At 37.5% G+C, this 14,039-nt stretch overlaps 5 protein-coding genes and 1 non-coding gene across 6 annotated transcripts; 4 read left to right on the top strand and 2 right to left on the bottom strand.

The window, feature by feature from the left end:
• The first annotated feature begins 32 nt into the window (after positions 1-32).
• LOC9325114 (26S proteasome non-ATPase regulatory subunit 3 homolog B) lies at positions 33-2,771 on the top strand. The gene is made up of 8 exons (XM_021035703.1): positions 33-242; positions 334-524; positions 672-809; positions 913-1,049; positions 1,151-1,205; positions 1,288-1,398; positions 1,782-2,021; positions 2,099-2,771. The coding sequence occupies exons 1-8, from the start codon at positions 164-166 to the stop codon at positions 2,609-2,611; spliced, it is 1,464 nt and encodes a 487-aa protein (XP_020891362.1). The 5' UTR covers positions 33-163; the 3' UTR covers positions 2,612-2,771.
• A 137-nt stretch (positions 2,772-2,908) lies between these two features.
• On the top strand, positions 2,909-4,592 carry LOC9325113 (FAM206 family protein). The gene is made up of 6 exons (XM_021035705.1): positions 2,909-3,210; positions 3,282-3,330; positions 3,423-3,549; positions 3,689-3,759; positions 3,857-3,929; positions 4,219-4,592. The coding sequence occupies exons 1-6, from the start codon at positions 2,973-2,975 to the stop codon at positions 4,333-4,335; spliced, it is 675 nt and encodes a 224-aa protein (XP_020891364.1). The 5' UTR covers positions 2,909-2,972; the 3' UTR covers positions 4,336-4,592.
• Positions 4,593-7,179: 2,587 nt separating this feature from the next.
• Positions 7,180-8,299, top strand: LOC9323687 (la-related protein 1B). The gene is made up of 5 exons (XM_002889003.2): positions 7,180-7,255; positions 7,340-7,427; positions 7,523-7,613; positions 7,704-7,775; positions 7,899-8,299. The coding sequence occupies exons 1-5, from the start codon at positions 7,180-7,182 to the stop codon at positions 7,944-7,946; spliced, it is 375 nt and encodes a 124-aa protein (XP_002889049.1). The 3' UTR covers positions 7,947-8,299.
• On the top strand, positions 8,223-8,294 carry TRNAE-UUC. Its single transcript has one exon. It is a non-coding gene; the product is annotated as a tRNA-Glu (tRNA).
• Positions 8,300-8,427: 128 nt separating the features above from the next.
• On the bottom strand, positions 8,428-10,214 carry LOC110231041 (probable acyl-activating enzyme 8). Its single transcript, XM_021035747.1, has one exon. It carries the CDS (start codon positions 10,089-10,091, stop codon positions 8,463-8,465), a length of 1,629 nt encoding a protein of 542 aa, XP_020891406.1. The 5' UTR covers positions 10,092-10,214; the 3' UTR covers positions 8,428-8,462.
• A 795-nt stretch (positions 10,215-11,009) lies between these two features.
• Positions 11,010-12,217, bottom strand: LOC9323686 (SKP1-like protein 1A). The gene is made up of 2 exons (XM_021035482.1): positions 11,713-12,217; positions 11,010-11,402 (listed from the first exon to the last, which is right to left on the bottom strand). Exons 1-2 carry the CDS (start codon positions 12,016-12,018, stop codon positions 11,229-11,231), a joined length of 480 nt encoding a protein of 159 aa, XP_020891141.1. The 5' UTR covers positions 12,019-12,217; the 3' UTR covers positions 11,010-11,228.
• Between the last annotated feature and the right edge of the window lie 1,822 nt (positions 12,218-14,039).

Below are 14,039 nucleotides of genomic sequence, written 5' to 3'. Positions count from 1 at the left end.
CTGATTTTACTTATATATTAATAAATATAATATCTGTCTTGAAGGAAAAGAAAAAGCAAAAGGAAAACGTCGTGCTACTTATGTTGTTTAAGCCCTGCTATCTCCTCAAATCAATTTTATCTACCTTTGTGAAGAGGAGGAAGACTGAGATTTGCGAAAAAAGATGACTCAAGACGTAGAGATGAAAGATAATCAAACCCCAACTGAATCCGTCGTCTCTGCTCCTACCTCCACGCTACAGAGTAAATCTTCATCTTATGCTTAAGTTTCGCTTAATCTCACATTGCTAGGTTTGTTTCAAAATTGAATTCATTGGAATGCTTTTTTTCCCAGATTTGAAGGAGATTGCAGCTCTGATTGATACCGGATCTTATACCAAGGAAGTCCGTCGTATTGCTCGTGCTGTGCGTCTCACCGTCGGACTACGACGACAGCTCACCGGTTCCGTGATCTCTTCTTTCCTTGATTTCGCTTTGGTTCCTGGATCTGAAGCTCATACTCGTCTTTCTTCTTTTGTTCCCAAGGTATGTGTTGCTTCATGTAAGTTTGCTTTTTCTCCCATCGGAACTGTGAGCTTATTAGGTGTTGTAACTTGCGGATTTTAGATTCATGTATTAGTGTTTACACTTAATTTGATGCTTCTAACGATTGAATCTATAATAATGGTTCAGAGTGATGAACATGACATGGAAGTCGATACAGCATCATCTACTTCTCAAGCTCCTCCTAAGCATTTACCCGCTGAGCTCGAGATTTACTGCTACTTCATTGTTCTCCTTTTGCTCATTGATCAGAAAAAGTACAGCGAGGTTTACTTCTTCTATCTCTCTGAGGGTTTTCATTTACATACTTTGTTTATTAATCCTGCCGAGGTCTTAACTCGATACGTGGTTGTGCTTTCTTAACTTTCAGGCCAAAGCTTGTTCTTCAGCTAGCATTGCTCGCCTCAAAAACGTTAACAGGAGAACCGTTGATGTCATTGCTTCGAAATTGTATTTTTACTACTCTTTAAGCTACGAGCTGACAGATGATCTTGCAGAGATACGTAGGTGAGTAGTAGTTCACAGTCACTTTGTTTTCGTCTTTATAACTTTCTCATATTTGCTCAACAGTCAATTATCTGATTAACGTGTTTCTCTTTCTCTTGCAGTACTCTTCTTGCTCTTCACCATTCGGCGACACTCCGCCATGACGAACTGGGCCAGGTGCGTAATTTTCAATATTTCCCAAACAATCAATCGTATGAAACTTTTGCTTTGATTATTATAACTGCCTTTCATGTTTCAGGAAACACTTTTGAATTTGTTGCTCCGCAACTATCTTCACTACAACCTCTACGACCAAGCAGAGAAGTTGAGATCGAAAGCACCTCGATTTGAGGCACACTCTAACCAACAGGTAACCTTTCAATTATGCCTTCATGCATTTGGCATTGTGGCTTTCTAGTTCTAAGTTATTCTGTGTATATCTAGTTCTCTGATGCCAACCTTTCATGGTCAATATCTCCAAATTGCATTCACATATTCTTTTTACTCTCATGATATGTTGCTATGCCATGCTCATGTTCATTTATGTATGTTGCACTATGGTTATACCTTCTGTAGTTCAGTTTTCTTGTTTCTCTTTCTGAAACTGCTCGCTGATCAGTTTTTCTCAACACTACCTCGCATTCTTTGTTTACTTCATTTGAACCTTCTCCTTGTTTCTTAGACACCCATATTCACAACAGTATATATATTCTCTCTAGCTGGAGGATACGCATCTCATGATATGATTTACAGTTTTGTAGGTACCTGTTTTACTTGGGGAAGATCCGGACGATTCAACTAGAGTACACTGATGCAAAAGAGAGTCTCCTCCAAGCTGCTAGGAAAGCACCTGTTGCATCTTTGGGCTTCAGAATTCAGTGCAACAAGTGGGCTATTATAGTTCGCCTGCTGTTGGGTGAAATACCAGAACGGTCAATCTTCACTCAGAAGGGAATGGAGAAGCCTCTGAGGCCATACTTTGAGCTTACCAATGTGAGTTCATCTTTGCATCTGTGACATATAGTGGAACTAATGTCCCCTTACTTACATCATTGTTTGACTTTTGACAGGCTGTGAGAATTGGTGACTTGGAGCTGTTTGGGAATGTCCAAGAGAAGTTTGCAGAAACCTTTGCGAAAGACAGGACTCACAACCTCATAGTCAGACTCCGACACAATGTGATCAGAACAGGACTGCGCAACATCAGCATTTCCTACTCCAGAATCTCTCTACAGGACGTTGCACAAAAGCTAAGACTGAACTCAGCGAACCCAGTGGCTGATGCAGAAAGCATTGTGGCTAAAGCCATTAGAGATGGAGCAATCGACGCAACCATCGACCACAAGAACGGTTGTATGGTCTCCAAGGAAACAGGAGACATCTACTCCACTAACGAACCGCAGACTGCGTTTAACTCGAGGATTGCGTTCTGTTTGAATATGCACAATGAAGCAGTTAGAGCGTTGAGGTTCCCGCCAAACACGCACAAGGAGAAAGAAAGCGACGAGAAAAGGAGGGAGAAGAAACAGCAAGAAGAGGAGCTAGCTAAATACATGGCTGAAGAAGACGATGATGATTTCTAGATTTCATACAAGTTCTTCTATTTTGTCTGTTATAAGAATCGTTATCTCGAATTATCTGACTTTTATCTTGTTCTTATGCACATTAGTTCTTTCAATTTATGATAATCAAAAACTCAGAACTTTGTTACGTATCTTATTTGGATTTGAATTTTCAGAGCTCTATCAAATTTTGGTGATATAATTCACAGAAGAAGTGAGTTTGTATGTGTAATCTAGAAGAACGTATTCAAACCCAAGATCAGTAGATGGGCCTAGTATAAGGCCCATTAGTTATCTAATTACAAATCGGCGAAGTAACTCCGATTGTTTTTCCGCCGTCGAAGGTTAAACACTCGAAACGATCTTCTGAAACTTTCGGAGAATGGAGATTCAAAAGCCTGAGGTAGCGAAGAATCCAGAAATTGAAGATACAATCGAATTAACCCAGCAAAGGAGACACGACGAAGTAGAAGATTGCGACGAGCAACAACATAAGCAGCATCAAGCTGAAGAAGATGAGGAAGACGAATTGCGAAAGCTTCTGCTTTCAGATATTGGAGAGCTTCCGATTTCTCCTCCTTCAGCTACACAAGTCAATTTCGTTTCTTACTTCATTACAGGTTCTCAGATTTCAACTACTGTACCTTTTGATAGTGAGAAGTGAATTAAAACCCTTTACAATGTTTTGCAGATTTTACGAAATCGGGTCATGATCAATATATTTACCGTCACGCAAATGGGTATGTCAAAGATTGTTCCTTTTGCTGTTTCGTGAATCTCTTTGAAATGATGAAAATTGGTTTCCTTCTTACTTGTGTGTGTTGTTTGATAGTTTGTGTGTAATTGGATTGGCTCCTACGCATATAGCTTTTAAGGATGAAGGTGGAATCACTAACGTCGATTTCAATGTCGGTAAGTCTGATCGTAGCGTCTTGAAAGTCTCCGGCAAGCGTAAAAAGGTGGCTTTCTCTTGATTATTGCTGGCCTCGATCTTAGACTTTTGCTTATTGTTATAGCTTGAAATTGTTTTTTTCATTGTCTTGATTGAGGCTAGATTCTGGCGTTAGCTAATGTTTTTTTCTCGCTCTTCTTGTGTAGAATGCGTTGCGCTCTGAATCGAATACAGCATTGTGCAAAGTTTCCACTGCAAAAGATTCCTACATTGTGAGGTGCAACGCTTTTTTTCTGGTTTTACTTTTCTTTGTCCTAGGTTCTCATATGCAAAAAAAATTGAAGTTGTCTTTGTTCTGAGTTGGTTTTTGCTAGGTGCTGCGTTAAAGGCTCTCTCTTGGAGGTCAACGAGAGATTAATTAGGCAACCAGAGCTTCTTAATTCATCGGTAAGAAATAAGAGAAGATATGTTTGAATTACCAAGCTTTCTCTTGTCTAATAAATCCCCAAAATTGATGAACCAATGAAAATCTCATGTTTTTTTTTGCTATGAGTCTCTATTGTTGTTGCATCTTCTATAACAATTTGAGCTCTTATGTTATACTTTCAATGTCAAGAATTTTGCTTATGGAATCAGTCGGATAACTCAAATATCATTGTTTCTTTGCTTTTATACATGAGTAAGATAAAGCTGTGATATTCTGTATCTTGATTCTTATAAAATCTAATTATTTCAGGCTGACCGGGAAGGGTATATTGCGATAATCATGCCAAGACCTGCAGATTGGACCAAAAACAAGGAATCACTGATAACTCTGGAGGAATATAAACAAAAGAAAGAAATTCCTTTATGATAGTCTGCCGAAACTTTGGAACCGTGTTTGCTCTGAAGCTGATGCCGATGATGATTAGGGCCATTAGGCTTAAGTCAGATTAGGTTGAGTATTTTGAAGCTCTTTTGCGGTCTAATCTGTTGAAGGTCTACAATATTTTGACTGTTGTGTTGTGTTTTGGCTGACAAAACAATTTTGGGTCTAATGTTCTTCATGAAACCTTTTTACTTTCCTGTACCAGAAAACACGAGATTACCAAATATATTTTGATTTTAGAAGCTGTTCTTTTTTTTTTCCCGGTAACAAAACTATATAATTCAAGCGTGTATTATAGTTTATGCACATAATTCAGCTGTAATAAGTTTTATTTCGAGGAATTGTGATTTTTTGTCAAGTCCAAAGTCAACTAGATATATAATTATTATTATTTTTATTTAAATGTCTAATTGTAATTCAACTAGGATTAAGGAAGGAAAAATTCCCAAAAAAAACCCCAAGTAATTTTTATTTGGAAGTTTAATGTCCAATTCTTTTGTGTTGGTCTAAAAATACTTTAGTTAATTAATTGTTGTCAATTAAATCGTAAACTTATTACTGATGGTCGTTTAAGTTATTCGACTTAACAGACGTTTAATCGGCTGACGGAATCTCTAAACCGGGTTTACTGGTTAAGAAAACGTGGTTTATTGGCCTAATTAAAAGACTACAGTGCCCTCGTTACTTTCCCCCAAATCGAAATCGACGAACCCTAAAAATCAGAAACCCTAATTCTCTAACTCTCTCGACTCTCTCCTTCGTTTCATCTCCTAAGAAATTCAGTGAGGCGATGATTGGAAGCGTTTGATCGGTTGCATATGTGTTGAGTCAGTGGATTGTATATCGAAGAGATGAGGTATGTCGATTCGCGTTTTTTCTCTGTCGATTAGAATTTCTAGGGTTATCCGATTTCAAAAAATTTATGGGTTTGGGTTGGATCGATATTGTTTTACTTTGTTTACAACGATTAACAACTGAATTTCTTATTTTGTAGTGATTTCGAGTGTTTGAAACTCAACATTCACTACCGAGGAGATGTATCAATCAAGGAGCAGTCGTTCGATTACATTGGAGGGTTCGAGGATAAAGACATGTTGATGGATCCTGATCTGATGACATGGTCAATCTTCGAGGATTTTTGCAAAGAAAAGGGAGTGAATGGTGAAGTCGAAGCGATTTGGTACAAGCTTCCGCATGAGGACAAGCAGCAACTCCACACAAAAGAGGCAGACCAAGGAAATGTCTTGTAAGAGTAATCTGACATTTTGAGTATTGCCTCTTTTGAGTTATGTCTTATTCAGATTTGATCAAGGTATGTCTTATTCATAGGATAATGATGATCCATGGAGCATTAACAATGCTCCAAAGAGGTGGCAGCAAGCTCAAAGCCAGTCCACACCATCTGGTTCTCAAAGTCAGTCCACACAAGTACCTCAACATTCAAGTGCTCCAGCAGCTAATCCAAGTGGTAGGGGACGTGCTCGTGGACGCCCTCCAGGAACTAAGAATGGTGAAGGCAAGGGTCGTGGCAAAGGTGCTGGCAAGGGTCGTGGCAAAGGTGCTGGCAAAGATGAAGCTCCTAGACCGCCTGTTTTCTTTATGTCCCCATGGACTGACAAAGTGTTTGATGTTTGGCAGCCTGGCAAGAAATAGGCTGATCTTATTGATGTCTTTTAGGATCTTTCTGATGTAGGATTAGGATTATGTAGGATGATATGATATGTAGGATGCTGCTTAAGTTGGATGATGATTGTTTTGGTGGGATCCTTGTATGTTTTTGGTGGGATCCTTATGACTAAACGGCTCTTTTTGGCTCTTATGTTGGATACACTTTTTATGAAACTCCCATTAGTTCAAACAAGACTTACAAACTTGTCATACCACAACAACAACAACACAGAAAACAACAACAACAACAAACAAAACGAAAACTACTTCCCCATTGCATGTATCATGGCAATTACAACAATGAAGCATCCCCAAGACAACACAATGAACTGCCGAAGCATTTTCTCCCTCTCATTAGCACCCATAACTTCACTTTCAAGCTTTGCCTTCTCTTGTTCGTATCTAATCCCTAAACCACTTTCCAAATTCGTCGAAGCACTGATACCTTGATCATTCTTCGTCTTCACAGATTCTTTAAGCATCTTTATTTCCTCTTTAAGCTGACGAATCTCATCTCTTGCTTCTAATAAGCTCACCTTCTGCCAACCATATGGCTTCTCTTGATCAGCCCAATCGAAGAACCCATGAACACCACATCTGAAGAATCTTCTTCCCGGATTCTCGTTTGTCCATGTTGTAACAATCGTTGTCGCCCTACCACAGTTGCAAAGAGGACCCCAGCTTCTGCTCACCGAATTGGCATCAGACCCAGAACATTGACTCAACATCTCTCTAATTGTTGTGAAAATGGAAGTTTTGATCTAGGGTTCTTGGTCTCATACTCATATATCGATTTGGGGGAAAGTAACGAGGGCATTATAGTCTTTTAATTAGGCTAATAAACCACGTTTTCTTAACCAGTAAACCCGGTTTAGGGATTCCGTCAGCCGATTAAACGTCTGTTAAGTCGAATGACTTAAACGACCATCAGTAATAAGTTTATGATTTAATTGACAACAATTAATTAACTAAGGTATTTTTAGACCAACGCAAAAAAATTGGGCATTAAACTTTCAAATAAAAATTACTTGGGGTTTTTTTTGGGAATTTTTCCGATTAAGAAAGCAATCCACTATATAAGTTCTACTTCTTATATTTATTCTTTCCACACCATTATAATCAGAATAAAAATTCAGTCTCAAACGTATTAAACCGTCCATAATGTCTAATTATCCAAGACCGTTTTCTATTACACCGTGGTTTCCTCTTCCACAGTTTTCTTATAGACCTGTGTTTGGTAAGTTACGTTGTTAATAAGTTTTTATATATTTGTGTTTTCTGTAACTATTTTGAGTTTTTAACTAACTTATGTGAGTAACAGATTTAGCTCATCTTCCAGAGTTAAGGAGGTTGGCATTAGACTCCAATTTATCTTCTTTCATGGTTTTCCAAATTGATTATTATTTTAGGTAAATAAATTTTTATTTTGGTTAATCTACTTTTAATTATTTATTTTTGAGTTTATAGATTTATTCGAATATATTTACGTTGATTGATAATGCAGCGATGAAAATTTAGCAAAAGATAACTACTTGAGATCTCAAATGGATAATCAAGGATGGGTTAATATCTTCATTATTGCAGAATTTCCAAGAGTAAGTAACTTCAGAATTTAATGAATTTATCTATGTTTCTGAAGAATAAGGTGTATAATATCAACTATTTTGTATGTTTTCCAATTCCAGATCAAAAGCATGACTAATGATATTGAATTCATATTGCGTTCAATGAGATCATCAGCTACAGTTGAAATCCAGGTAATTTACTAATTACACGTAACAAAAGGTGTATGATGTTTTTTCTTTTCTTTTTTTTGCCACCAAAAGTAGATATTATGAAATACTATTAGTTACTGAATGTTGAAATTGAATTGTGTGTAGAATCACAAGTTGAGAAAACGCTATGGATGGCAGAGATGGATCCAGTGAGGTTACTAAAAAACCTATGTCGTTGTTTCTGGTTACTAAAAACCTATGTCGTTTGTGGTTACTAAAATAATTATAACTTTTGTTGTACTGTAGAACTTCTACATGCCTTTGGGTTTTCTAAATACAGTAATGTCAATCCACTTAACAAATTGTGCAAATAATGTTTTGCATCGTTGACATAGGGATTGCGTAGTTCATGACGCTCATGTCAAACCTTATAATACCAATATTAATCTCTTTAGGTAAAGTCCAATAAATGAGGACGCAATACACCAATCCGTTGTCGTCCAGCGGTTAGGATATCTGGCTTTCACCCAGGAGACCCGGGTTCGATTCCCGGCAACGGAGCTTTTTGTTCTGTTTTATTTTTTTCTAAAACATTGACACTTTCTTTTGCTGGTAAGATATATGCGACACGAACAAGAAGGATTGTTTTAAATTAATTTGATCATATAGAGATGACAAATTACATTGCGTTTACATTTTTTTTTTTTTTTTTTTTTTTTGCAAATTCTTTTACATTTTTTTGGCAATCTCTTTAAGCAATAACTTTGTAATCTTTCCTGTAGAACTCTTTGGCAACTCTTCAAGAAACGACACCGTTTTAGGCACCATGTAACGTGGCATCTTCTTCTTGCAATACTCAATAATCTCCTTATCCGTGGGTTTCCGGGTCAACCCGGGTTTTAAACTCACGAAAGCACACGGCGTCTCTCCCCAAAACTCATCAGGTCTAGCCACCACCGCCGCTTCATTCACCGCCGGATTCGTGTACAACACTGCCTCCACTTCCACACTGCTCACGTTCTCTCCTCCTGAAATAATCACATCTTTCGATCTATCTTTAATCTCTAAGTAACCATCTCCGTGAATCACACCGACGTCTCCGGTGAAGAACCACCCGTTCTTAAACGATTTTTGAGTTCCGATCGGATCTTTCAAGTATCCGAGCATGATTGAACTCCCTCTCATCACTATTTCTCCGAACGTTGCTCCATCTCTCTCCACTCTCCGACCCGATTCTGGATCCACTACATCGATTTCGCTAAATCCGACGGTTCTCACTCCTTGCCGTGATTTCAATCTCGCTTGGTCACTCGCCGGTAATCGATTCCACTTTGGGTTCCACGCGCAGGAGACGATCACACCGGCTGTCTCCGTTAATCCGTAACCGTGGCTAACGATGAAACCTAGAGATTCGGCGCGGAGGAGCACCGTAGCCGGCGGAGCCGAACCGGCGGTTAAGAATTTGACCGGGTTCTTAAGAGGCTGTTCAGATTCTTGACTTGCCGATAGAATCTGAAGCAATATTGGTGCGCCACACATGTGAGTCACGCCGTGATCACGGATTAGACGGTAGAGTAACGGCGCGTGGAGTTTACGCACACAGACGTTAGTTCCTCCGACGGCAGCGATTCCCCATGGATAGGTCCAACCGTTAGCGTGAAATATGGGTAAGGTCCATAAGTAAACCGGATTTTTCGGTACGGCCCAATCAGTTAAAGAATCAAGCGCCATGACGAAAATACCCCTATGGCAATGAACCACTCCTTTAGGAGACGACGTCGTACCGGATGTGTAGTTGACCACAATCGGGTCCCATTCGCTTTCGGGTCGGATCCATTTAAAATCCGGATTGCCTCTCTTGACTAGATCACTGTACAAGTAACAGAATTTTGAACGCTCCGTCACTACAGCTGCTCCCTCCTCCTGGTCAGCGATTAGGACGAGAATCGGCGGATTGAGCAACGTCGCGATCGCTTCTACGACGAGATCGGAGTAAAACACGTCGACGAAAAGCAGCTTAGACTCGCAATGGCGGAGAAGAACAGAGACGGTTTGCGCATCAAGACGCGTGTTGAGGTTGTTAAGGATTGCGCCACACATCGGAACGGCGAACTGGAGCTCGTACATCTCCGGAGTGTTAGCAGATAGGACAGAGACAACGTCGGATCTTCCAATTCCAATGGAAGACAGAGCAGACGCGACGCGGAGGCAACGGAGATTCGTTTCCTGCCAAGTGTACACGGTGGAGTTGCCGTAAACGATGGAGGTAAAGTCTCCATACACGGTGGCTGCCCTCTCAAGAAAGCCTAACGGAGTTAACGGTGACGAGTTTGCGGCACTTGGCTTCAATCCCTCCATTTTCTTTAGCTCTTGTCGAGTGACCACAATGTGATGCTAAACAGAATGAAGAGAGATTACAATGTGAAGTGTTATTGTATATTGATACATTTAAATAGAAAAGTTATTTCTTATAGTAAAGATAGATACAAATATATATTTGTATATGTGATCCAGGTTCCGTTGATTGGAATCTTTCTTTTCTTATATGCAAACAGTGAAACAAAGATCACATGGTATTGAAGACAAATTAACGTACTTTGACAACGAATTACAGGGCCGGTCCTGAGGGGAGCAACATGAAGCCAATGTCTGTGGCCCCAAATTTTTTTAGAAATTTAGCAAGAGAAAATATATGTAAATAGGCCCCCAAAAAAAATTATTTTTATGAAAAGGCCCCCAAATTTTATAACTGTTTATAATAACCTTAAAAAAATATTTTGTTGCTTTGGCCCCCAAATTTCTAGGACCGGCCCTGCAACGAAATCACCTTCTACAATTACAATACCAAAAACGTGACAAGATGTTAACAAGATACGAATGAGTAATGCAGATTATGTGTATTGGAGTAACAACTTTTTTTAGTCCTGGCGTAAATGAATTTTAATACACATGTTCTTTGACGCCTAACTCCATCATGAAGCTATCGTTTTAAACTATCATTGTCATAGATGTCCCATGATATAGTCATCTTCATCGCATGATCTCACCGGAAATATATGAATCAAAAACCTACTTTCAGACCATACACCAACTCTACCCAATTCAGTTTCATTATTTCCACACTAACATTCCTAAAATTGAATGTTGAAAAACCAGTGAGGACTTAAGTGGCGAGCAATTGATTCAACTCAAGACCACATCATCTAATGCCATGGAACTTGGAAGAAGAGACATAAAAGGGAGTTACAGATGTGGAAAGAAGAGGAATAAAAGATATTTGCAAGACAAACCAACATCACTCTTTTAAGATTTTCTAAAAGCACAAATTATCCATCCAACAAAAGAGTAAAAAACATTAGTTCTTGATAATAAAAGAAAGCAAAGAGGAGGAAGAGAACATAGTCATGAATATTAAAAGCAACACTTGAAAACGGCAATAAACATAAGGAAGAAGAAACTGGTTGCTTGCTGCTTTTTGATTCTCTCTCAAGATCATCATTCAAAAGCCCATTGGTTCTCTCTGCGCACCTCTTCCTCTTCCTCGGGTGTGAAGTCGTTCTTGATGTTGAACGTTGTGCGGATCTCTTCTGGAGTCTTCCCTTTGATCATGTCCGCCACTGTCTGACATGTGAGGTCAAGCAAGTTCTTGATGTTCAGGTAATTAGCAGCCTGCACAAGATCCAATATTGTTAAACCATTACATCATAATCCAAATCCAAAATCACAACAAACTTATAGATATGAATGAATAAATAATAACCCAAATCGGTAGATTCTGTATATAACAAACGAATCCCTAAGAGAATTCAACTTCCTAAAATCTTGATTCAATTCATGGTCCAATTTCTGAACAAACACCTAAATTTCGAAACCCTAATTTCCCAAATCGAAAACCCTAGAATTCCAAAATCAAAAAACAAAACGCAAACACCGATGGGGATAATCAAATCGAATCGAATCGAGAGAAGAAGAAACATACCAGAATGAGTTCAAAGAGCGTAGCCTGATCGATCTTCATAAACTCAGTGTCCCAGGCCTTGAGGTCTTCATCGGAGGTAGCACCATCGACGGCCTCGCTCTTGGCGGCAGCAACCTCGACGTGCTTCTTGCAATACTCGATCACCTTCGCAAGGATCTTGCTCGTGACGTTGGGAAGAGGGACTCCGTTGTCGACGCAGTCGTCTTCAACCATGTGGGCTATGGTCTGTGACTCGAGAGCCACCGCCTCTTCAACCTCGAAAGATTCACCATCGGAACTCTTCAACACAATCTTCTTCGAAGACATCTTTATGGAAACGAAGAGAGAAGAAGATTTAGATTTGGGAGAAGAGATTTGTTCTTTGAAGAAAATTTTGAGAAGCGATGAAGGAAATAAAGAGAAGCGTCTCTATATATATATATATAAAAAAATCCCTAATTTTGATAAAGTCGGTCGATTGTTAAAAAGTCATTCGCAACTTTAGGAAATAAGGAAATTGTTTTTAATTTTTTTTTTTTTTTTTGAAAAGAAAGTAGAAAACAATCCTAATCTCATTGAACTTAACTTTTTTTGGTTGATAATTTCAATTAGTGAAATTAGATATGAAAAAAAAACTTTAATGAGATTGTTTTCTATATTTATTTTGGAAATATTAACTTTTTTTTTTTTGGAAATATTAACTTTGAGCAGTTCGTTTGTATTTATCTCATTAGTTAGTATATAATTTTATATTTCCTTTTTTTTTCCCTGTATCCAATTCCATAATTTTCAAAAAGCAAAAAATAAAATAAAAGTAAATCACTGTAGGATAAGAATGAATCAATCAAATCAGCTTTGTTAGCTTTATAATCATGAATGAAACATTTTATTTTTATTTTTTAATAAGCTAACAATATGTGAAACAATACAAATACATCTAACTATTTTTTGGTCAAAGAGTCATACAATATTATGTTATGGATTTTATTCTCTTTTCATTTATTTCTTAATCAATCTTATATTTTCTTAGATATTATCTTCAACTTTGTTTTATTTTTTCTTTTCTAATTATAACTAATCTTATATTTCATCAAGATAAGGTATATCATATGGTAACTTTTTAAAAAATGCATTCAGTTTTTTAGTTATAAAATATTTTCTTCTTTTACATGTTTTTTTAATTATTTAAAATGGACATGTGTCTTAGAAAAAGCATTATAATTTTTTTCAAATTAATTTATATAATATTATTTTATCAATTTTTATTGTCTATACAAAAATTAATATTTCCGAGAAGAGATCAAATTTTAAGGATGTTGCAAATCCAAACTTGTGATTATTTTTGTAAAGTTTTGTGGATGCTTCTCTCCCTTTTGATGATTCGACCTAAACATAATTCTAACTAATGCCATGGTTATTAAAAAATTTACGAGACAATTCCGGTTTAATGATAGCTAACTAAGTAAAGTTTTTTGGGATTCATCAAACTAAAGGAGATCTTTTTATAGCCTAGTGTCTTTTGTAAAGTTGCCAGAAGTCAGCAAAGAGCTTTGGATTGCGGCTCAAATGAGAGATCTTCATATGAACAAATGGTTGGGATGTTTCAGTATGATATCATCCCAACAAATTTCCAACGATACAATCAAAATAAAAGCATAATCCATGGCTCTGAGTTGCTTTCTTACTACTTACTAGTGTCCGGATTCATTCTAGAAGAAGATACATATGTAGAATACTAAATTTATTACCTAACAAAACCGTGTATGGAGGATGATGATACTCACCTAACAAATTTTAGTATTTAACGTTTGATAGTTGATATATCTTAAAGATAGATACTGAGCCTTATCAAAAAGGTCCAAGGCCCATATCTGAAGTCAGAACCCAAATATGAATGCCAATGTAAGGTCCATTTATACATTTAATTAATTTTTGTTGGGTTCACAATATAAATTCTGGAATTTTAAGCTTGTAATCTTTTCGAGATGGTAACCAAAACATGTTAAATGGGCATTGTAGACTTTGTAATCTCTTTGTTGTTTGTTAGAAAGCTAGAAATTCTAGTTTATTGTTAGTTATAGCAAATTTAGAAAAAGTTAAATGGATCATGCGAGCATCTGTTTAAATTCTTCATTAGTTATACTTTTCCATGCATGCAATATCAATATATCGATATATAATTACGCAACCTCCGTGATTACTCTTGATCTGGATTTATGATATTCAACTATCCAAATAATTACTACAACTTATGAATATCAAATCCAAACTTTACTTGTTTGTATATCCATGGGCGGACGTACGTTACGATTAAGGGGGCACTTGCCACGGGTAAATTTTTCAAAGTT

The sequence above is a fragment of the Arabidopsis lyrata genome (genome assembly GCF_000004255.2).
Source record: "Arabidopsis lyrata subsp. lyrata unplaced genomic scaffold ARALYscaffold_2, whole genome shotgun sequence".
NCBI classification, from domain to species: domain Eukaryota; kingdom Viridiplantae; phylum Streptophyta; class Magnoliopsida; order Brassicales; family Brassicaceae; genus Arabidopsis; species Arabidopsis lyrata.
This window is presented reverse-complemented; position numbering and strand designations above follow the sequence as displayed.

Coding starts and splice junctions, on each gene's coding strand:
- LOC9323686 (XM_021035482.1), bottom strand. CDS start 12,018: ATGTCTTCGAAGAAGATTGTGTTGAAGAGTTCCGATGGTGAATCTTTC. Junction 11,403..11,712: donor CGCTCTTTGAACTCATTCTG/GTATGTTTCTTC, acceptor GATCTTGTGCAG/GCTGCTAATTACCTGAACAT.
- LOC9325114 (XM_021035703.1), top strand. CDS start 164: ATGACTCAAGACGTAGAGATGAAAGATAATCAAACCCCAACTGAATCC. Junction 525..671: donor TTTCTTCTTTTGTTCCCAAG/GTATGTGTTGCT, acceptor ATAATGGTTCAG/AGTGATGAACATGACATGGA. Junction 810..912: donor ATCAGAAAAAGTACAGCGAG/GTTTACTTCTTC, acceptor CTTAACTTTCAG/GCCAAAGCTTGTTCTTCAGC.
- LOC9325113 (XM_021035705.1), top strand. CDS start 2,973: ATGGAGATTCAAAAGCCTGAGGTAGCGAAGAATCCAGAAATTGAAGAT. Junction 3,211..3,281: donor CGTTTCTTACTTCATTACAG/GTTCTCAGATTT, acceptor AATGTTTTGCAG/ATTTTACGAAATCGGGTCAT. Junction 3,550..3,688: donor TCTCCGGCAAGCGTAAAAAG/GTGGCTTTCTCT, acceptor CTTCTTGTGTAG/AATGCGTTGCGCTCTGAATC.
- LOC110231041 (XM_021035747.1), bottom strand. CDS start 10,091: ATGGAGGGATTGAAGCCAAGTGCCGCAAACTCGTCACCGTTAACTCCG.
- LOC9323687 (XM_002889003.2), top strand. CDS start 7,180: ATGTCTAATTATCCAAGACCGTTTTCTATTACACCGTGGTTTCCTCTT. Junction 7,256..7,339: donor TTCTTATAGACCTGTGTTTG/GTAAGTTACGTT, acceptor TGTGAGTAACAG/ATTTAGCTCATCTTCCAGAG. Junction 7,776..7,898: donor CAGCTACAGTTGAAATCCAG/GTAATTTACTAA, acceptor AATTGTGTGTAG/AATCACAAGTTGAGAAAACG.